The 24426-nt window shown below is 35.2% G+C and overlaps 1 protein-coding gene across 1 annotated transcript in view; it reads right to left on the bottom strand.

The window, feature by feature from the left end:
- The window catches only part of lamc3 (laminin, gamma 3), a 136138-nt gene extending 114337 nt beyond the window's left edge, over positions 1-21801 (bottom strand). The window contains exons 1-2 of the mRNA XM_682251.11: positions 21050-21801; positions 12892-13196 (exon numbers count right to left, since the gene is read on the bottom strand). Of these exons, the coding sequence (XP_687343.5) occupies positions 12892-13196; positions 21050-21419 (675 nt within the window). The 5' untranslated portion in view covers positions 21420-21801. The remainder of the gene's footprint in view (positions 1-12891; positions 13197-21049) is intronic.
- Positions 21802-24426: the final 2625 nt, after the last annotated feature.

The raw sequence follows: 24426 nt of genomic DNA, 5'->3' as shown, positions 1-24426 counted from the left end.
AAATCAATCCAAGGACCATATACGGCATGGTATAATAATGCTCCCTGGGATATTTTAAGCTGAAACTTCACAGACACAATTTGGCAACACCTGAGACTTCTAGACATAATAGGTCCTTTTTAAAAAGTGTGAATAGAAAGGATATGCTCTTTCACAGTCATCATATGCACCATACCGCCATCACAAGGACAGCAGCAGTCATCTACATCCCCAGACAGCACATTAAATCATAAAATGTAGCTTTGAAGAGACAAAGATTCATTTTGGAAGTGGCCAAAATATTTTCAGTGCGGGAAGAAACACTGATTAACTCTAAAATATCCACCCCAGCACAATAATAACACGAAAAAAACACCAACAGCAAACCAAACAAAACCAAACAATGAGTAGAAAATAGATAAATATACAGCAAATGTTTACTAAAGTCATTTTAGATTGTACTATGAACATATATTAATGATTAATTTTTAAACTTTACTTTTATGTTAAATTTATAAAATAAATGAATAAAATAAATAAATAAATAAAATAGTAATAATGATGTATTTTTATGCTCCAGTCTCTACTATATATGGAAAACATAATGCACATACTAATACATTTGTACATAGTATCAAGTCAAGTCAAGTGGACATACCGAGGATTGAAATGTTGTGTATCGCAGGACAACGGTGCTACATAAATTAATCATAAATACAAACACAACACTAAACATAAGAGCTATTAAACCTATGCATGACATATACTATAAGATACTTTACTATACACATAAGACAGGCTATACAAGTACTTTTAAGTGAGACTGAACAATGTTGTGAAGGATATTGTGCGAGAGAGGTATTAAAGGTGAATACTGTGCAAAAGAGGTATTTAAGGTTTAATATTGTGCAAGAGATATTTAAGGCTGAAGCAAGCAGTGCAACATGATCTTGGTACATTTATAGTAAACATTGTTTTCCTCATTGAGTTCATGATAGAGTTTAGATAAAGTGTGAGGTGCGTAAGAGAGAAGAGTGTTTCTACAGGTGGTTTGTCAAGCCCACTCACTTGCATGAAGCACAATTTGAAATGCACAATGTTTCCAAGAGACATGCAGTGATTTAGTAAGTGTCTATAGTGACAAACGTGTAACCTGGTGCAAGAGTCAGAGAGATGAGAGTATGCGGATCTACCATATACTTTTTACTGATGCATTTTTAAAAATAAATATTTTTAAGACATACAGTAATATCTGAAAGTGTTTATCATTCTTTTGGCATAGCCGAAACCTAATCAACACAATAGTCGAAAGAAATAGGTTTTGTTAGAGCTAGGGCCAGACAGAATCTGCAGATATTTTTTTTTGCTATTTCTGCAGACAATTTTGTAAAAAAAAAATTGCGGATTTATGCGGAATGATTTTGAGAAATATCATAGCTAAAAACTTAATATATGAAATAAATAAAATCATAATTTTTACCTTTTATTCAATAATATACAGTACAAATACAATTAGATCAACTTATTTGGTAAACAAAGCACATCTCTTGTATAATATATCAGACAGAAAGACATATTACTTTACAAACAGTATTGTTAATAAATCATATGAACATTTTAATAATACAATTATTATAATCACAATAATTTTAGTGAAATTAATTTTAAAACTGAATAAATTTAATTTTACACATATTTACACAAGTAAATAAATAGACATGACGATGAGCTAAAAATCTGCATGTGGGTCTAGCTCACTCCATACCTTTCTTCTTTCCCTATATATTCTTCTACTTTTTATATTCTGCTCTAACTTCTATGCTACCCCAGTTTACACTTGAAACTTAAAATAGCACTATTTAACCATTGTCGTCTCTTTTGTGATAAAACACTCTCGATATTCTTCTTTTGTATGCTGTTTTGGATAGAAGCACCTGCTAAAGGACTAAATGTAAAAACTTCAACAGACACCTAAGAATTTAAACAAAATAAAAGAAGACATGCTGAATGTCACAGTTTGCTAAGCCACAGGGTTACTGCAAATCATAAATCAATCTTAACAATTTCTATGCAGAAAAAATTTAATAAATCAAAAGTAATTCTTTTTTTTCAGGCTAAAGTTTAAACTACTTGGGAATTAATAAAACTGGTGCACTGTCTGATGTATTTGCAGGCTCACAGTGGTAGCTTTTCCTTGGCCTGAGGAGTTGACCTGAAGGGCCTTTTAAATAGTATCTGTCTAGACTGAAAAAGGCAAGTTGCCATAATGAAGAACATGCTTCATAAGTCATGTCTGCCACATTTACAAAGGTCAGCTCATCTTCATAACATCCACAGAATTCAGCTCATCTCCTTGAAAATTCAAGGAGTCGTAAACGAGCAATCAAATGAGTCATTTTCCCTTTCACATTTTAATTTAACAATATGTCAGTGAGGGAGGTGTGTGTGTGCGTATTTGTGTGCGTGCGGTTAAGGATTTGACTGCATTGATTTTCCTTTTATTCAGATTAGAAGTGAATGTGCACTCATTTTCTCGTTAAAATAAGCAGAGGAGAAATACAAAGAATGAGAGAATGAGAAAAAAGACAGAGCACCTCAAGAAGATTGAGTGAAAGAAACAAACAAAAAAACATTCTGTTTTCTCTCTAAGATTTGTCACCACCTCTATGTAAACTGGCTTGTGTATTGATCAGGGGTTGCTTTATAATCAGCACGTCGATGAATGCCTCACCGAGCAGAAATCTATGGGCAACTGGGCCATTAGAGAAAGCTCAGCTATTAAAAAAATCTGACAGAGGTTTTGAAAGCTAAAAACGATCAATCATCAAAGTGACAGAGGGGGAAATGGGAAGCGTGCTGTGCCATCATTCTTGCTAACGATAAAAGAAATGCAGAACTACAGAGCCACAAAACCTTCAGAGGAGTTATAAAAGCTTGGGTGGTAACAGAACATAATAGTTGAATCTGAATCTGGAGAGACAGCCAAAACATATTTACATTTACTTCTCAGATGCTTTCCAGGATATGATTGCAGGTAATATCTGTGTCAGTGGCGGATGATTTAAGCATTGTACAGTACACAACTACACAATTCTGGCCACAATCGAGTCATCAGTTTTGAAGCACATTCCTGCATTGATGCTTCTTCTACAATGAATTTCAGATTAATAACAACAAAGAACCCATAACTTAATGATGAAATTACAACAAACTTAAATTCGTCCTAATAATTTTTTTTTACTTTTCATTTCAGTACAATCAATGCTCACAAGGTTTTTTTTTTTTTTTTTTTTGCTAACTGGCATTTTAATCCAGCATGTCAACGTGGCTTTATTGACCTTCGCGGAGCATGTCATAGATCAAATGATGTAAAAACCCCAGCCGATTTTTCTAGTGGGTCTTGACTGTCATGCAGTAATGAAAACTAATATCCCATGGTGTGATGAGACTTATTTATGAAAACATCTTTATATTTGCCAAGTAAGACATGTTGCTGGCTCAACATCTTTTTAACATTCTTATTCAGCAATGTAGTCCTAACACAAACCTTTCCTTTAATTATAATATCTACAGTACACCATGAAAAGATCCGTAATTTCACGTTCTTTTTTCTAGCAGCTGGGGTGCTGGAAAAAATGTAAAATAACGGCTGTTAAATTACAGAAATTTACCGTAAAATAATGGCCGTTAAATTACAGACATTTACTGAAAAATAACAGACGTTAAATTGCAGAAATTTGTCATAAAATAACAGCCGTTAAATTACATAAATTTACCATAAAATAATGGCCGTTAAATTACAGACATTTACTGAAAAATAACGAACATTAAATTACAGAAATTTGCCATAAAATAATAGACGTTGAAGCACAGAAATCTGCAGTAAAATAACAAATGTTAAATTACAGAAATTTACCATAAAATAATGGCCGTTAAATTACACACATTTACTGAAAAATAACAGACGTTAAATTACAGAAATTGCTGTAAAATAACAGACGTTGAATTACAGAAATTTGCCGTAAAATAACAGACGTTGAATTACAGAAATTTGCCGTAAAATAACAGGTGTTAAATTACAGAAATTTGCCATAAAATAACAGACATTATATTACAGAAATTTGCCATACAATAACAGGTGTTAAATTACTGAAATTTGCCATAAAATAACAGACGTTAAATTACTGAAATTTGCGGTAAAATAATGGACGTCAAATTACAGAAATTTGCCGTACAATAACAGCCGTTAAATTACTGAAATTTGCCATAAAATAACAGACGTTAAATTACTGAAATTTGCCGTACAATAACAGTCGTTAAATTACTGAAATTTGCCAGAAAATAACAGACGCTAAATTACAGATATTTGCCATAAAATTATAGACGTCAAATTACAGTAATTCGCCGTAAAAAATAAAATGGAAAAAAATTAGTCATTTAACTACAGAAATTTGCCATAAAATAACAGACATTAAATTACAGAAATTTACGAGAAATTAAAATTTAAGGAAATTTCTGTAATTTAACAAACATTATTTTACGATAAATGTCTTTAAATTAACGACCATTATTTTACAATAAATTTCTTTAATTTAATGACCATTATTTTACAGTAAATTTCTGTAATTTAACGGCTGTTATTTTACAGTAAATTTCTGTAAATTAACCAGCCACATTAAAATGGTCTATAGTCAGGATCAGCTCATATAAAAGGTTAAAGCAAGTGAGCAGACGATCTACAAAATGAGCCGAGTTCTACAAAAGCCTCCTGAGGTGAAGAAGGCAGAGTGGAGGTAGTGATTAATATATTTACTATTACTATACTATTCCTGAAAATAATAATCTTTTACATTTTTTATGTTTAAAGATATTTCTGTGCTGCTTCAAATTTCTTTGTGTGTAATAAGCAATGTGTATGCACATTTTGGATCCACCTATCACCAACATGCTCTTTAAATAAGCAAGCAAATAAATAAATAAATAACCCCGTACCTTTGACTTATTTACACCTTGTCTCAGTTGATCAATGGTGCAGTTTAATTCAGTTGCTTCAATATAGAGATGCGCCAACAATGAACATTGTTCATACCTTCCTACCTAACATACCTTCAGATCAAGCTCATGGATGCACAAATAGGCATGAATGTATTTAATATTTGAACATGGCAAAGAACATGAAAATGATTTCTGTGCTGGGCTGAAACTAGCAAAAAAAAAAAAAAAAAAAAAACATTCCCCATTGCACCAGCTTTATGATATGGCCCAAAGAAATAACAATAGAGCTCAGTCAGCTGAAATACTTAACCTTTTCCATGTGCATTTGATTAGGAAATTCCCGTTCTCCCCTTTCCAAAATATTTAAATTAGTTATCTCATTTACACAACCTTTCTACAAACCACACGTCAACCTCTCCCCCAACACAAAGTAAATAGTGACTGAGATACTTCCTAAATATCAACAGCGAAAAATGTGGCAAGTTTTTGGATCAAGGTAAGCTGAGGCTTTCATGTGGGGATGCAGGAGATTATTCTCTAAGAAGCATCTTGGCAGAATGGTGCTGCTATAAATAAAACAGTACTGTAAAAGAAACCTGGTGGCAGAGAAAGGTTCAGGGGTTCAGGCATTAAAAAAGAGGGGAGAAAAGATAATGAAAGGCACTTGACTTCTCTTCTGTTTTACTGAGTGGCTAAATCACTACTTCCTTTCTCTAATTACAGAGTGAAGGAATTAGTGATTAAAGTAATGAGTGCAAAAGGAGACAAATGGTGCAGGAGTTCATGTGTGTGTGTTTGTGCAAGGCAGAAAATAAATGGTAAATAATATAAATACTATGCAAGTGTCAACATATGCAAACTTTTCATCCAATATTTCAAAGTAGCATGTAAATTACGTCACATTTACAGACGAATACTATAAAGTATTTGTTATTTATTAAGCATTGTTATAATGTATGACATGCTTATGAGTTTTTAGAATCAAACCATTTTACTTTTAAATTGTGCAAAGTTAATGAACATACTGTAGGTAAATTAAAACTTAAATTCAAAGACAATGCAATAACTGTCATTTCTAACCAGAAAATGTCTTGAATGAAGTCAGAAGTCAGAACTATTAGCACCCCTTTTATTTTTATTTTTTTTATTTTTTAAGTATTTCCCTAATGAAGTTTACAGAGCAAGGGAATTTTCACAGTATATCTAAAAATATTTTTTCTTCTGGAGAAAGTTTGATTTGTTTTATTTTGCCTAGAAAAAAAGCAGTTTTAAAATTTTTAAAAGCCATTTTAAGGTCAAAATTGTTAGCCTCTTTAAGCTATATTTTTTGATAGTCTACAGAACAAACCATCGTTACAATAACTTGCCTAATCACCCGAACCTGCCTTGTTAATCTTATTAACCTGGTTAAGTCACTTTAAGCTGTATAGAAGTGTCTTGAAAAAAATTTTGTCAAATATTATTTACTGTCATCATGACAAATATAAAATCAATAAGTTGCTAGAAATTAGTTATTAAAACTATTTTGTTTAGAAATGTGTTGAAAAAAATCTCTCTGTTAAACAGAAATTGGGGGAAAAAATAAATGGGGGCTAATAATTCAGGGGGGCTCATACATCTGACTTCAACATATATATCTTTTAAAAATTGTGGACCAGAATAGAAGAACACACTGCACTGAAAGCATTGTTAGCGAAATCTCTCTCAATACTAACTCAGTAACTTCAAAGTCCCTGTACTATATAGTCTTTGGTAACCTCTACTTCCTATAATTCCATTTCAACTTATTAATGACTGATACCAATTCCACTCGAATTCCATATGTTGACATAAAAGACACTGGTTTTAAAATGCAATATCACACGAGTAGCACTGCGATATTGCTGTATATTAGCACTGCTGGGAGGCGTGTGTTGGAATGTGACATTGCATTTATACAACAGTTCGATGGGCATAATCGTGTACATAAAAAAGAAAATCAAACACAAGAGTCTAAAAATTCATTTGTATGAGGATCTACTTTCTTCCACCAATCACTCGCATCTGTAGATGCCGTCAAAACAGCCAGTGGCATAGCGGACCCGCGTCATTAGGGGGCCCTGCGTTGTCGCTCCCACCCCAACTCTCCTAACACCATACTCCCCCCCCCCCCCCCCCCCTCCAACCCCCCCCCCCACCCACCACACACAAACACACACACACACCCCTTACACATCGCTACCCATTCCCCATCGCCATCAGTCTGGAGACATTTCCCGGTATTTCTCTGTTGGAACCGGGAGATCAAAAAAAGCCAAAGCAGCGCAAACACTACCAAATTACTGTTGTGTTTTCGATAAGGAAAAACACTAAAACACATGCGGGCATTTCTTCATCCTTACTTTCTTTTTACTAAACTAGTCTGCAGTAATGAAAATAGGAGACTCATTAGATACAAACAGATGGTCAACCAAAAGGTTACTCAAGGTTACTCAAAGGTTACTCAAGAGTTATACAAAGAGTGGCCAACACAAAATACATACCTGATATATGTGAGCTTCATCTCACACTCAATACACTACAATTACCATGGTATAAATACAGCACTGCAACATACAAAAGCAAGTGACTTAGAATGTCACACAGCTGTAGTTTGAAAATACGCCAATCTTTTTTCCTCTAAGGGCTTATTATGCAGTCTTTGCTCAGCTCGATTACATGCTGATGGATGTAATAAACTGCATAGATGCAATCTCGCCTAAAATAGCTTGAAAAGTACTTTATATGGGCGGAGTAATACAAAAGGGTGAGGAGGCTCTACAAGTTCTATATTACAGAATATCGCACGGCTATCAGCCAATCAGATTCGAGAACCAGACAGAACTCATTCCTTCATTCATTCATTTTCTTTTCGGCTTAGTCCCTTTATTAATCTCGGGTCGCCACAATAAACCACCAACTTATCCAGTATATGTTTTATACAGCGGATGCCCTTCCAACCCATTACTGGGAAAAACCCATACACTCTCATTCTCGCATACGGCCATTTTAAGCTTACCCAATTCACCTATAGCACATGTCTTTAGACGATGGATAAAACCGGAGCACCAGGAGGAATCCACCTGAAGAACACATGCAAACTCCACACTGAAACGGCAACTGACCCAGCCGAGGTTTAAACCAGTGACCTTCTTGCTGTGAGGCGACACCGCTACACACTGTGCCACCGAACCAACCCACCAGACAGAATTGTTGTGTAAATATATATATTTTGATTGCCTGTTGATCGGCTAACAGTGTATTTTATGTATTTCTGGACCATCAGCAGAATTATAAAAAAAAAAAAAAAAACACTGGCAGCCGATCAACATCCATTCACCTTTAAATTTTGAGCTGCAATTACATGCACAGAAAGTAAAGTAATTTTACATTGTTATGAGGTATTTAGTTAAAATGACTGTAAACCATATAAATATATATTTGCGCTAATAAAATTAAAGTGAAATTAAATGAATAAGAAATATATACTGTAGACATAAAAATTTATACAAATGACCTGACAAAAAGACTACAATTTAACAGCATTAACAGACAAACAACATAAAAATAAATAAATAAGTAAACAATAACAAAAAATAAATATTAGTATCACAATGCTACTAAAACAACATTGTTTAGGATTTGCTTAATGCATTTGGTAATGGTATGTACTTGACATAGACCAGTATGGCTGCTTTAATAAAACCATAAAACATTCTGATGTCTTTATTTTTAGCACTCATCTCATTTAGTCTCATATTTCATGTTCTCTGCACACCCTAGTACCAATTACAGGAAATCAAGTAAGTTAATTCAAATAAATAGGCTAGCAACAGGGTGACATTTGGGTAATTGCAGAACCATAGTTCTCCTGCTATCTAAACAGGATTCATTTCCGCGTGCAGAGAGCCCATTATGATAAGCTATCCAGATACATGTGTGAAAAATGAACTCTGAGCTATAAGTCATGATAAAGAGGTCAAATAAAAACAAGCATCTCTGAATAAAGTGCTTATTTTTTCAGCCATCAGTATCCAGGCCACTAGTTGAAGACATGCTGTTGTGTTGATTTGGTCCACAACACACATGTTGATTACTATGCTCCCAGCAGCTGGACTACATCTCAAGCACTCTTTTCCAGTTCCCTCTCTTTTCTGCAGGGTCACTAGAGTCCCCTTACATAGCCATTTTAAACCCCCCAATTCATCTCCCACCTGTCTGATAGGGAGATTCTATTTCACACATCCGGCCACAAGCCTCAATCACAAGAAGCCAAACTGTTATCTCTGCTCTTAAATAAAATGACATCTCTTCTTTTCTGTCGCTCGCTCTCTCGTTCTCCTCTAGTGGCTCTCACCTTTGTAAACAGATGGGTTAGCTGTTTTTCTTTCAAACAGTGAGAGAAAAGAGGATGATGAAAATATTGAAAGTGAAAAAGCTTTTACCAAAAATGGGCCTGTTACATCTCCCCACACACACACACACACACACACACACACACACACACACACACACACACACCAAAAAATAAAAATGCAGTTGGTGGAAACAAATTTATTCCTGTTCAAGTCATGCATGTCAAACAACCTGTTTAGCAAATAACATGCAGTTTTGTGTGTTTGTCTGTTTACACCTTGTATTTCTTACATTGTGGGCAACAAAATGTCCCCTCATGTATAGCAATACCAGTAAATTTTGATCTTGTGAAGACATTTTTTGATCTCCATGAAGAAATAGGCTCTTAAATCACAATGAATTAATTATTTTGAACATGTAAAAATGCAAATGGGCTTTATGCACACAGACCTTTAATTTTCAGCCAGGCAGCCCAAGGGTCTTTCCATTGCAAAATTGTCATGTTTAAGCAATTTTACATCTGAGTTTTTTTTAAATCAGCAATCTTCATTGCCTGATAGATATACGATATGAAGTGGGTCAAGAAGTGAGTCAGATCGGACAAGAAACACTGCATTAAATTCCATTTCCCCCCGCCATGTCTTTAAAATATGACAATTTTTTCCCCCCAGTATTTTCAATGGAATTTCTGCGCTAGCCTGTTGCTACTTACGGCGCTAGTGGTTACAACGGTCTTTCATCTTGTTTTACGCTTGAAAAACTAAATGAACGCTTAAGTCTATTTAACTGAACGCATTGTAATTACATTACAACAACGATGCTGTAAAAACAACCTTGTGAAATTGAAAATAGTCAAATTAAGCTTTCACCGGACATTTATTGTTGGTTTTAAAACTCTAACTGTGCACAGAGCCCATTGCTTTCTTTGAGAGTTAGGTTTAGAGGTAGGAGGACAAAATATTGAGTTTGTACAGTATACATATCAATTTAATTATGAAATATTCCTATCGTGTTTGTGTGATAAATGCAAGTGTAAATGGGACCTCAAACCCATATTTGTGATCAGATATTAACTGCCCATGATTTGAATAATGCTGTATTATAAAAACACACATTTTAAGGACAAATTTGTCCTCATCCTATCATTTATTATCATTTTACTGTCTATGTTTACATGGATATCAGTAAGTGAATTATTTTCCTTAATCTGAATAAGACAATAATATGGTTAAGGTGTTTACACAAGTTGCTTTTTGAATGTTCTTTTCATGATCCCGTTTTACATGTTATAGCACTAAATTCGATTAACGTCATTGCGTCACCTCGCTAACCACGTTTTCACCAGAGTTTCATGTAATTTCAGGTGTTTCATTTTTAAAACTGCAGTTTGGCATTTTCACTTTCATTCAGGAACATTTCATGCATGCCTCCGTGACAAATGATAAGTATTGGATGTGAGTGTAAACCACTGCAAGAGTGTTGTTTTTATGGGGAAAAAAAAACTCAATATTTCGTGATGCAGGTGTCTGTGGTCTTTCACTGACTCGGTAAGTGCAGAGAATAGTGTCAAACAGCCATGTGTGTGAAATATTCTCTCACAAAATGCAGCAAAAGTCCTACATGACGGCAATAGTTTAATTAAGATGTTTACATGTCTTTACAGCACTTCAATAATGCTAATAAAATTGGCATACGCCACATGTCTTAATTCAACTTTGTTTAGTTCGATTATGACCTTAATCTGATTGAATTAATCAAAAATCGCTGTTTACATGGTAGACTCAAAATCAGAGTATTGTTTTAATCATATTAAAATCAGATTATTGGTGTCCATGTAAACATACTTAGTGTCATCCATTTATTGTCATTTTTATTTACTTTCCTTCCTGCTTTCCTGCAGTGTGTTTTGTTTTCAGTGTTACCAACAAAAATCATGCAGATGAATTATTAAAGATACTCTGAGCTGCATTCAAACTCCACTTGGCTCAAGAACCTGAGAGGGCACTTGCACATTTTACTTGCCTTCTGTTAGCTAAAATGCTTTTCTTTGCCTTACATTCATTTTCTTGAAGCAAAAATAGATGTGGAGGTGGTGAGCTCCCATTCTGAGTGCTCTTTTAGCAAGTGCTGATCATCTAATATCATGTCAAATGTGGTTTAAAATATGCAGTTCCTACAACAATATGTGAACACTTCCTCAACTTTGTACAATGTAAAGCCATGATTTTGTTTAGGTTAAAAATGGCAGATCTAGGGCGACGCGGTGGCGCAGTGGGAAGCACGCTCGCTTTACAGCAAGACGGTCGCTGGTTTGAGCCTTGGCTGGGTCAGTTGGCATTTCTGTGTGGAGTTTACATGTTCTCCCCGTGTTCGCGTGGGTTTCCTCCAGGTGCTCTGGTTTCCCCCACAGTCCAAAGACAGTAAATCATTTTAAAATTGTAGCTTTCTTAAAAGCAGGGTTCGACAATAAAGATCGGCCTATATGCATGCAAATGTGATATTAGAATCGAGAAGCAGCACAACTGCCAAAAATAACTGTGTTCGCGCAAGCAAAAGAAAGCAGGTGAATACCGAATGAGAGGATGATCAGGGTGTGTAAACAATGACAGAATTTTCATTTTTGGAGAACTATGCTGTTGACATTCCTTTAATGTTTAAATTTATAGGATTTTGAAAAAAATGATGTATACTTTGTATTGATTTAATAAGACTAAAAAAGCATGTCATAATTTATAGAAATGATTAGCTAACAAGGGGTGAAAAATATTTTAAAATTCATATTTTTAAAAAATAATATATCTTCTAATCTTTGATAATTTCATGCACTTTTTTGATGATTTCATGCACCAAATATAAAATGCAAATTTGCAACAATTACCCATCTAAAATGTTGAGACATTTATATTTACCATTTAAACCTGTTAGTATACAAAAAACTAACCAGATTGTGATGTTTTCCAAGTTCTGCAACATTAAAATGCCCAAAGTTGCAGAAACAGCCATATACAGTATGTGTGGATTCATACACTGTATGAAACAACTGTGTGAACTCTAGCAGATGCCTGTCACCTATAATTCTCTGAACTTCATCTGGCGGCTGTGACTGTATCTCATTGTACAAGAAGCTCACAAGAAATCTTTAGAGGATGTTGTGGGCTTTATTTAGTAGCACGGCATGCTGAGCACACTCATGTTTAGCCGCAAGATTCTGCAGTGAAAGTCTGAAAGTTGGAGAAGCTTGACAGTGAGGTACTGTATATTTCCCTTAAAGCTATTCTGTAGAAACAACAAAGTTCACATATCTACATATCTAAAGGCCAAGGACATGAGAGGCTAACAAAAACTGCAAGTTATTGTCAACAAACCATGAAAATAAATAGTCTGCATGCGTATACACACTGTAAATGCCTCAGGTTTACATTAGAATGTGCTAGTGTTTAGATCTGGGATGCTACTAGACATATCCAGATGGGATGAATATAAAAGCATGGCACATAAACATCAACACACACAACCAAACTCTCAGGCCATAACCGGACATACCTGCAACACAAGACTCTGGTCAAAGTTGTAGGCACTTGGTCGTCCCTCTAATGTGGAGAAGGCCACATTTCCGCCTGTCAGCGGAGAGATGTCACTAAACTCATCCGTGCAAAGTGGCGTCCTTTCGTTATCACCTGGACGTATGAAGCCCTTGTTGTCTCTTCCGTACGTCTTACGACAGGAAGCGCTGTAATATTGGTACGGCTGCCACGGTCCATTCTCATCTGTACGCTTGTAGATGGCGAAGCTCTCTGGTCGACTGGTGTAGAACTTTAAACGGACATAGGTGATCTCAAAAGCCTTCCCTGCGGAAAAAAATGAGACAAAAACAGTTAATGTCAATATAATTCATTCATTTTCTTTTCAGCTAAGTCCCTTTATTAATCAGGGGTCGCCACAGCGGAATGAACCGCTAACTTATCCAGCATTTGTTTTATGCAGCGGATGCCCTTCCAGCTGCAACTCATCACTGGGAAACATCCATAGACACTCATTCACACATACGCTACGGACAATTTTAGCTAACCCAATTCACTTGTACCGCAGGTTTTTGGACTTGTGGGGATACCGGAGCACCCGGAGGAAACCCACGTCAATAAAACGAATGGAGGTAATTAGGTAATAAAAATCCAAGTCATTATTAAAGTGAAATATGAATTGAGCTCATGTAAGATTTACAAATCCATCTCTTCAATTATGATGAGGCAAAGAAGGTAGAAGATCAAGCTAGAAGAAAATTAAGGATGAAAAAGAGAAAAAAAATAAAAGAAGATGAAAACACTTCATCCAATTTAGAGCGGAAAGCAGTTTTCTTGTGGCTCTGTAGAGAATACGTGGTGTTTGTGTCTTGAGAAATTGGCATACTTGGTGGTACTTTGTCAGTTTAATTGCCGCTTGAATCTAATTGTCCAAATGAACCGGAGAGTTGCTGAGAAGTCTTTAACCTTAGGTTTCTCCAGAGGGACTGTTCCGGCAGCCAGAGCACTGGAACAGATAGAACTGTGACAAATGACTCACAGTTTCTTTGTTTAAATCCATTTATATTTAGCCAGCAACTTGTTATACTGCTGTGTTTTGAGATTTGCTACAGTATCATCCCTGTAAAATTAATATAAGCTACTTATTGCCAGTGTTTCTGCCGGATGACTGCTTCGTCATCCACCAATAAAGCCCACAGCTGGCAACTGTCTGTGTGAGGTCTAAGTAAGCAATAATCACATGACCGTACTTATACACAAACAAAAAGCTCCACTGCCAGCAGGATATTACTTGTACACAACAATCCAATCAGCACAAAGTTAACATTGAGCAACTTTTGCTTTTCAGACACAGCATTATCAGTTATATTGTCTACTTTTGTTCCAAGAATTAATATATGCTCAGGTGAAGTCCAAGTCATTTGAACAACTGTCTCTCTGATAATCACTGAAACCTAAAGGGATAGTTCACCCAATAATTAAACTATCCATCCCATTTGCTCACACTCAAGTGATTCTAAACTTTTGTTTTTTCTGTTGATCTGAAAATAAAATATTCTGAAGAATGTTGGGGGAAAAAAACAGTTATTGATAGTAGAAACAGAGCATAAGATAAAGTCAATATGGCTGTTTTGTGCGTGTGTGTGTGGTGTGTGTTTGAAGAAGAAAGAAACCAGAACAGGTTTGGAACAAATGGAAGGTAGCATTTTCATTTTGGGTGAACTATCATTTTAAGGCATCTGAATCTGTGTTTTGAATATCATTTTAACAAACTCTTACAATTTCTGACATGTTAGGATGATGGGTGCTTTTCAAACAGAAGGCTGCATCCTAATAAGGGCATTTCCTTCCTTGTACAGTCCTTCTGCTAATTGAAGACTAAAATTGTCATAAGCATTAAACTCATCTTCAGTCAATCAGTGTTCCGTACCGAGTTAGAGGTGGAAATATCTGAGTTAAAAATCCTACTTCTTGCACAGGTAAAATTGGAATGACTTCATTCATTCATTTTCTTTTTGCTTAGTCCCTTATTATTCAGGGGCTGCCACAGTGGAATGAACCACCAACTTATCCAGCATATGTTTTACGCAGCGGATGCCCTTCCAGCTGCAATCCATCACTGGGAAACATCCATACACACTCATTCACACACATACACTACGGACACTTTTAGTTTACCCAATTCACCTATAGTGCATGTCTTTGGACTTTTGAGGGAAACCGGAGCACCCGGAGGAAACACACGCCAACACGGGAAGAACATGCAAACATTTATCCACAGGAATAAATGTGTGGACATTAATTTAACAATTCTTGTAGCATAGTAATATTTGCATGCTCGAAGGCCATGTGAGGATATTTTTGTATCCCTACAAGCATTATTACACAACAATTGTATTTATTTAAAAAAAAAAAAAACTGGCTGAATGAAAGACTTTGCTTTAAAAAAAAATGCATATGAACTTGAATGGGTTCTTATTTTAAATAAGTATTTTCTGTCACCCAAAACTGTTTGTTCTATATACTGTAGTATGAATATGTGCAACATGAATGTAGCCAGGCGGACATAGTAAAAGTTAGCAATTTTTACTGCAACAAAACCTAAAATATAGTGTCTGTTAGGATGTCTTAGTGCAACAGTAATAATACATCCTCTGCTGTAGCCTTATGGGCAGTAATAGGTGTTGTAAGCACACTTCAGAATCAAACCAAATAGTATGTCAATCAGGGTTGAATTGATTATTTATGAATAAATAATTTATAACAAATTAATAATTTGTAGCCTAGCGTTTGAGCTACCTGACCCCCATGATCTTTGTTTTACCCATTACCAAACCAACAGTATCTGAGGTTTTCATTAGAATTACTAAGTACAAGTGTGAAAGTGAAAGATTGAAGTAACTTAATTATTTTGGTTGAATGAATCCATTTTGAACAAAATTTGTTCTTTAGATAAATCAGAGGCTAAATTCAAAATAATAAAAAAAAAAAAATCTCACTCTTGTTTTTTTTCATGACTTTCTGTCATGTACACCGACATGCTCACCCACAGCATGGCGTTGCCATGTTGAAATCATTTAGGCATAATTTAATCTCAGCATGTGAGAAGATTATCTTGGCTGGAGATAAGAAGGAAAGAAATGGAGAAAAAACATGCGGGGGAAAAATAAAAAAAAGAGGACAAAGGTTGGTCTCCGTCTCTAATCATGATGATTACACAAAACTCAGCTGGACTTGAATTGGAATATGTACATGTACATGTCAACCACTGTGTCATATAGAAAGCCACCGGGATGTAGTGCCACAGCTGTTCTCCTTGAAGAAAGAGCAGACTAAACTTATCTGTATATATAAGTGGGTGTGTTTGTGTCTGAACTCGACTGAACCTGACCAGACTCAATATTTACACATAAACTTTAAAGCTGTGCGTAATCATGTCTGTGTATGGTAAAAACAGGAATGACTTTTAGCTTTTAATGATTTGGGAGTAAAATAAGAAAGTACACACTACAAGGGAATGCACAACAAAATCCTGTTAACATTTGCTATTTGCAGGGCACTTTGTAGATGACTTGGTGTTAAGTTGTTCGGCATCTGCAATTTTTTTTTGTACTCAGTCTAAACACTTTGCTAAAACTGTAGATTTGCACACGTTTATTTTTAATGTTCCATACAAGTATTTTGCAGCAAACATCTGTATCTCATATTGGCCCTTTGAACTTCACTGAATGAAACCCACAATAGAAACCAGATGTGGAAACATTCCTTAGAAGTCTGCATGTGTGTGTTTGTGTATATTTACATGTGTGTATGGGAAATACCTGACCTGCAACTGGACCTCTGCTGTTTTCTGTGTTTGTCTTATTCTTTGTAGTGTTTTTGTACCACCCCCATCACTATGTGTGTGTGTGTGTGTGTGTGTGTGTGTGTGTGTGTGTGTGTGTGTGTGTGTCTGTGTGTGTGTGTCTGTCTGTCTGTATAGGCCTCCCTAGGATGTATTCTGTTTGGTTTGGAAATTTGAGAAGGCCTTTCATAGACACCCAACTGCAAGGCATCTTTGAATCAGAGAGCGTACACCATTTTAACTTTGTTTTTAGCCTGATTAGCCTCTCAAGAAACAATTTTACAGCCCTTTCATCTCGCTTTGTTTTCTGTTCTCTTACTTTCACAAAATGTGCTTCCAACAGAATCACTAAGTCACTTCTACAGTTTTGATGTGGAGAAACTAAAAGCTTTAAGAAGAAGCACCAAATACATTAACCTCAGCTAGCAGCTAGTTTAATGAGAAGAAAATCAGAGTGACACATAGTTATTTACACTATGAATCAATAGTTTTGCTCTTTTTGACTGTAAAAACTAAGTCTGGTTCACATTTGAGCTTGGAGGTGCCCACCGAGACAGGAAAGCAAAAAAATCTATAGCCTAAAGACACCTTCACAGTTTGAGCTGTTTTTTCCACACTGATTTTATAACTTTATATGTTTTTTCAGTTGTCGCATTACCAGAGGATTGAACCCATAACCCTCTAATTTCATTCTTAAACATGCTTTCAAAGGCTATTATTTATTACAAATAATAATAATGGTTTAGGCAAGATTTTCATCAGTGTATACTAATTCCTGGCACTTATTGTTCCAAAATGTCATCACTATTACTTGATGTACTGTAGTAAGTGAAGGATTTAAGCAAAAATGTCACTGCATTACTTTATAATACAACAAATATAGTATTTTAAAATAGTTTTCACAAATTTTACATTAAATAGCACCGATTTTACCCCATTTATAAGATGTAAGATAAGCATTTGGTGTCTCAAAAATGTGTCTGTAAAGTTTCAGCTCACATACCCATCAGATAATTTATTATAGCCCTCAGATTTTGCCCGTTTTGGTGTCTAAATACATCTTATCTGTTTTTGTAGCCTGTAGCTTTAAATGCAAACGAGTTGCTTCCCACCGCCCACATCAAATAGACAGCAGTCGGTGACATAGACCAGTTTTACTCAAACATACCAAGTAAGTTTATTTCATGTTTTTGTGGTGGAGTTATCCAAGCCTTTCTGAAATGATGAGTCTCACATAAATGCCTTTTGCAGTGCACACACACACACACACACACACACACACACACACACACACACACACACACACACACACACACACACACGTTTGGATTTACTGACACCATGCGACTGTAGTGATTATAGTGGTTAAGAATTAGATAGCAATTTTACTCTCTTCATTACAAACATGCTCTGTTTTAAAACATGTATACACATGTCTGTGGACATGTGTATACATGTTATTATAGAAACATGGCACCTGTCAATCAATTTGGTGGGTGAGGAAAACTGCACCCCTGTCACGTGGTGGGCCTCAAAATCTCTATGTTTTGGCCCTATTTTAACCTCAGGAAATTTTTAAGACTTGTTGGGTTTAAATCACCCCAATACGACAGTGGACACACTATACATATACACAGTTCTGTGCAAACAGCTTACAAAAGTTGATTCTTACCATAGGTGCCCTTTATATAAGAAACTAAAAGTTTTGGACATAAAGATAAACTGTATTTAATTTTTATACATATAAAAAAAAAACTTTTGAAGTATAACATATCACATATCAGTGAGTGTATGCCTTTCCACATTAATGGACAAAAAAGGCCTACATGTCAGACACTCTAATTCAATTTTTAGCAAGAGTGTTAAAGATTGTATCAATTTGTTGGTGTTGTTTGACTTCAGCAGGCTGTTGCAGTAATGTGCTAATAACCAAAACTACGGTTGTGTCACCTGACTGTCGCCTACGTCGAAGTGTAGCTTTAACACAAGTTTAGTAAAAATTTTTTTTTTTTTAAATTGCTTCATACTAACTGTGTTGTTCTGTTACTCTGTCTCTCTGAGGATTAAAGATGAAAAATAAGAGCGAAATCTCACAGAATACAAATAAGTTTTTTTTTTATTTCAAAAATATTATATAAGACAATTGGGAGTGCTTATGATTGAAAACAATGTAGCATAAAGCCTGAAGGGCAATAATGTAATAGAACTAGAATACAGCTGAGATTTCAGTCATCTAAAATGATAGGCCAACAGATTTCTGTCACATTTACATACAGCATCCAATTCACAACTGGGACTGGGACAAGACTGCAGTTTATTACAGTAGTTGTAGTTTAGTTTGCATTCGATTTACTAAGAAAAGAATGCTGGGTTGAATGTTTAGTAAATAATTTTAAAATTAATTAGCATTTTATTAAAATTAAAAAATATATTAAAATATATTTTATATATAAAAATATTCATTCATCCATTTTCTTTTTGGCTTAGTCCCTTTATTAATCTGGGGTCACCACAGCGGGATGAACCGCCAGCTCATACAGCATATGTTTTACGCCGCAGATGCCTTTCCAGCCGCAACCCATTACTGGGAAACATCCATACACACTCATACATTATGGTCAATTTTAGCATACTCAATTCACCTGTATCACATGCCTTTGGACTTGTGGGGGAAACCGGAGCACCCGGAGGAAATCCACACCAACACAGGGAGAACATGCAAACTCTGCACAGAAATGTCAACTGACCCAGCCAAGGCTCGAACCAGCGACCTTCTTGCTGTGAGGCGAAGGTGCTACCCACTGCGCCACCGCATTGCCATATTTAAAAATATATATAAAATACATTAAAAATGTCTGAAAGTATATTGAAAATTCAGATGTATTTTTTTTTCAGGAAATTTTCTCTGTTGAACATAAAATCTGATATTTTCAAGAATATGAATACACAAATAGTTGCAGGTCCCCCACTGACTTCCACTGCATTTTTTTCATACAGTAGAAGTCAATGGGGACCATTAACAGTGTAGTTACATTTGTAAAAAAATATATATAAAGTCATGTATGTTTGGAACAATTTGAGGGAGAGAAAATGATGACAGAATTACTACTTTTGGGTGAACTATCCGCTTGGTAATTTGTGACGTATAGAATGCTGTTTCCGGGTCCAAGCCGCTACTTATTTAAATTGAGAAAATGTTTGTTTATGGCCACTTTTTTGTCATATCACACATTAAAGTTAATTTTTCATGAAATCATGGTGTACACATCTCTGGACTTGCTGCATCACAAAAAGCCAAATTTTAACTTTTTTATTTCTAATTTTTTATAAAACATTAATCACTTTCTGGCCATTGGATATTAGACATGGATATATACATTGTGATTGTGTTTTTCGGAAGTATTACAGCCCTTTGTAAATGTTTATTATTACCATTTGATGAGTCTCCCCATACAGTTTAATTAAGCGCTTGGAACCGGAAGCCGCTTCACGTGACTTAACACTTAACAAGCAGATGACTTTAAAAACAAAACGCTACATGTACTGAGTTCACTTAGATGGCTCACGATATGCAGATAAGCCTAGATGCTTTACAACACGGTAACAACTGTTCAAATTTGGGCTAAATAAGTATACAGCTAACACTGAATTGCATCAATGTTAAATATTATAAATATTAATTATGATATAAATCTAAATATACTAATATTTTTAGCCAGTTTGCTTATTTACAATTATTATTTTTTTTTTACATCTTTATATATACAAAATAATATTTTTAGGACTGTTAAATTTCTCTGACCCATTTACATCTGGACAGTACGTCTCAAATAAGTCACTTGAAGAAACATATCTGAAAACAGCAGTTTTAAATAAGATAATATAATAATAGTTTTTATTTCTGTATTTTCAGTATTTTACTAGTGTCCTTGTTATTTGCTTTTTTTAATCATTTTTTAAAATATATTCTATGTAAATTAAATTGACTTCAACTTCACTTTTTCATTTCTTCTGAAATGTATTTGTTTCACATAAATGCCAGGTATTTATTTTTTATTATTGTTACATTTTAAAATTATTTCTAAATTATTTTAATATTATTTTTACATTTTTAATAATTAGCTTAATTTTAATTGATAAGAACATTTCTGAATAGTTCTCGTAAGCAATACCAGCACTGCTCTACAAATTCTAGTTCACATTTCTTCTGCACATATAAACACAATGTAAACAAGAAATAAAATCAGGCATGCTATAAATATTTTAGATTTTAGCACATTCAGTGCTGTATTTTCTCTCCATTTCATCAATATCAAAGCCCAGTAGGGAGTCTTACCAAGATGCAGAGTGATGTTGACTGAATTCGGGTACTGAACTCCATAGAACATGGACTGGCTCTGCCACCAGGTGGGCTCTTCATCCGTGTGGAAGTCTGTCAGGTAAGTGGCGTTACGATTTAGCTCAGAGTCGAAGGCGTCACAGTGATGACAAGAGCGCGTGGACCCAGTCTGCATGCAGTAGTCCTCAGGTGGGATCCCGCACATATTTGAAACCATCACGGAATGATTGAAGGCCGCATTTTCAAATTTAGGTAAACACAAGCTCGGGACACCATTTTCATCATAACAAGAGTCCATTCCAGCAAAAACAAAGTAGACGCTGGCAAAAAGCAGAAGTAAAAGAGAGTGAAGTGCAGAGGAATCCATCCTTCCACAATGGCCTACAACAGAAACAACTTCAAAAGAGCCGAGTGCTCGAAAACAAGTCTAGCAAATAATCCAAATCAGAGCCACATGCTACAGGGAAAAAACTTCAAGGGAAGTTCAGTAGTTCAGTGTTCAAAGGCAAGCATAATAAAGTATGTGATACAGCGAACACACATGCAGATACACACATTTTGTGTAGGAAAAAAACAATTCTCTGAGTTTGCATGCAGCAGTAAAGTTTCACAAAATGTGGAAGAGATGCAGCTCAGATAAGCAGGAGAGGTTTACAGAAACTGGAATATTCCTTCATCTTCAGTCTTTTCCCTCAGTGCATTTTTCTTTCTAACAGCATGTGTTTCCTCTGTAACTGGGACACCAAGTCTCTTGCTCTCTCATACAGATTTACAGACAGACAGAGCAGAGGGAGGAGAAAAGGGTGGAGGGGAGTCACTGGAGTTGACCAATAATTAGATAAATAGAGGGAGGCACTACATGAGGAAATGATTTTGAAAAAGGGGGCTATAGTGGTGCCCTCTATTTTAAGGCGGGAGATAGGAATCACTGATATGTTCTTCAGTGAGAGGTATGGATTAGCTGAAAAGCAAGACATCATGAACTATGCAGTAAATTACCCCTCCCCCCCCCCCCCCCCCCCTCCACACACACACACACCCCACACACACCCCACACACACACACATTTAAAAGGGTAGATTTTCTAACTTTATTGAGTGTATGGGTCAATCACATAATGTCTAATATTCAATCAATACATGCAAATTAGAATAAATAAATAAGACTAAATGGGAAAAACAAACTTTGGCACAATTTACATCAAATGTGTCATCTACACCGATGTACTTGAGGAGGTATTCAAACAGGCTATTTAATGCTGCTCAGAGATTACAATAACGCAATTACACTCTAGTAACAATTGCATAAATTATAGGGTTGCTTAAAATAAATGAATAGTCCTTGACAAGATGAATGAATTGATCTTAAAAACAGAAATTCAACACAAAAGTACAGTAAAATGAATGTATAAAATAAAAACTTGTATTATGGCTGTCTGACATTTGCATACGTATTAGTTGAAGTCTGTCTGACCCATAAGACACATTGATATCTATAAAATTGTAGCAAATCGTCATCTTAGAATTATAAGGTTCTATCTGGCATTTTTGTCAACATTAAGTTATTGACATATTCTTATTAAATGACAACTTATTTACATTATGTGATGTTTTTATAAGTTGTTTACACCAATAATTTTTATTTAAAAAGCAACTGTTACACACAAACTGTTGCTGTGTGGAATGCAAAAACTTCAATATCTCAAAATCTCCTAAAAGTCTGTAAATCCCCATAGACATGAAAAAATAAAGTAGTGATTGCAGATTTAAGGAAAGTAGTGGAGTAAAAATACCGATACTGCACTAAAAATGTACTCAAGGGAAAGTAAAAGTACACATTTCCAGCCTGGTCTTAGCTGGTCAGGCTGGGAAATGACCAGCTAACACCAGCTTGACCAGCCTAGCCAGGCTGGGAGCCCAGCCCAAACCAGCCATGTCCAGCTTAAACCAGGCTGGTCAAGCTGGTTTTAGTTGAATTTAGCTGGTCATTTTCCAGGCTGGAAATGGCTGGAAACCAGCCTGGAAATGGCCAAAACCCCTCTAAAACCAGCCTGGTCAACCAGCTAAAATCAGCTAATCAGCCTAATTATAATTAGTTACATTACACCACTGAAGGCCACATGAGAGAATCTGTGAATGGCAGCAAAATTTAGCCACTGATCACGTTAAATCATATGATTAACATGGTAAATATAGTCAAATTTCATCCATTCTACAAACATTCATTTGATAACATTTATTTAATGGTTGCAAAGCAATTACTTCTTCTTCATATGGCCTAGATAGAACGAGGTTTCAACATTTTGTTAACAAATGAGTAAAGAAATCAGTCAAGCTACCAGTTCATTCAAGAACATCGAATCGTTGAGAAAACCATTGAAAACAGACTATTTTAAATATACTGTGTCCATATTAAACTAGACAAATAAAACTATTTAAATAACATCAACAAAAAGTAATTTTTTTAATGATTTACCTGTCACAATATACTAAATGTTATGTAATTATACATGAGTAGTACTATACTTAAGTAATATTACATAGTAGTACTAAAAGTACTATTAGAAGTTGAGCTCAAAATCTAGGCCTGTATGTAAATAATGTCCACATACATCAGTCATTTCAGTTACTGAAGTGAATAACCAATCAACAAATTAAAATGGTAAAAAATCCTTAATTTACATTGAATTAATTTTCGGTTTTTATAAAGTACTTTTTATATTCCAAAATATAATCATTAATACATTTGACAGTCAAAAAGCCCAAAAATACTTGGACCCTTTTAATAAAGTTGAATTTTGTGATATACAAGAGTCTGCCAGTGTTTTTTGGCCTAATACTGGATGGTTATTCATTATCACATATCATGTACATGCTAAAGTCATATTTAAACTTGGAGGCACAATTTCCCAACTTCTTATAGTCAAGTAATTTGCAACCTCTTTTGCAAAACTTTCAGAAGATCTTGTGCCAACTGAGTAAAAGCGATTACAAATATATTTGGACATAACCAGTGATGGCAAAAATTGTGGGAGCACTTTTTTTCACACAACAGTAAATTAATATTTACACACGCAAATAACCTGAAGTTTTCTATGTACACATAAATATTTGAGGCAATCACTGGCGCTTGACTTTTTCCTTCAGCAAACAAATTGACAGTCTTACAGTGTTTGTGGTAAATGACAGTGTAACTATTCATTTCAGTTGAGTTGAGTGTAATTTGATTGTGTGCACTCATTAAGACAAGGTAATCTCAAGCAACAACATAATCATTTGTTTAACAGACGCGGTAAAGAGTAAAGAGAACGGAGTGATTGATTTTCCTTTCTGGAAACCTTTTATATGAAAGAGAATTCGAGCCACACGGAAATG

The sequence above is a fragment of the Danio rerio genome, chromosome 5, assembly GCF_049306965.1.
Source record: "Danio rerio strain Tuebingen ecotype United States chromosome 5, GRCz12tu, whole genome shotgun sequence".
In the NCBI taxonomy this organism is placed as follows: domain Eukaryota; kingdom Metazoa; phylum Chordata; class Actinopteri; order Cypriniformes; family Danionidae; genus Danio; species Danio rerio.
This window is presented reverse-complemented; position numbering and strand designations above follow the sequence as displayed.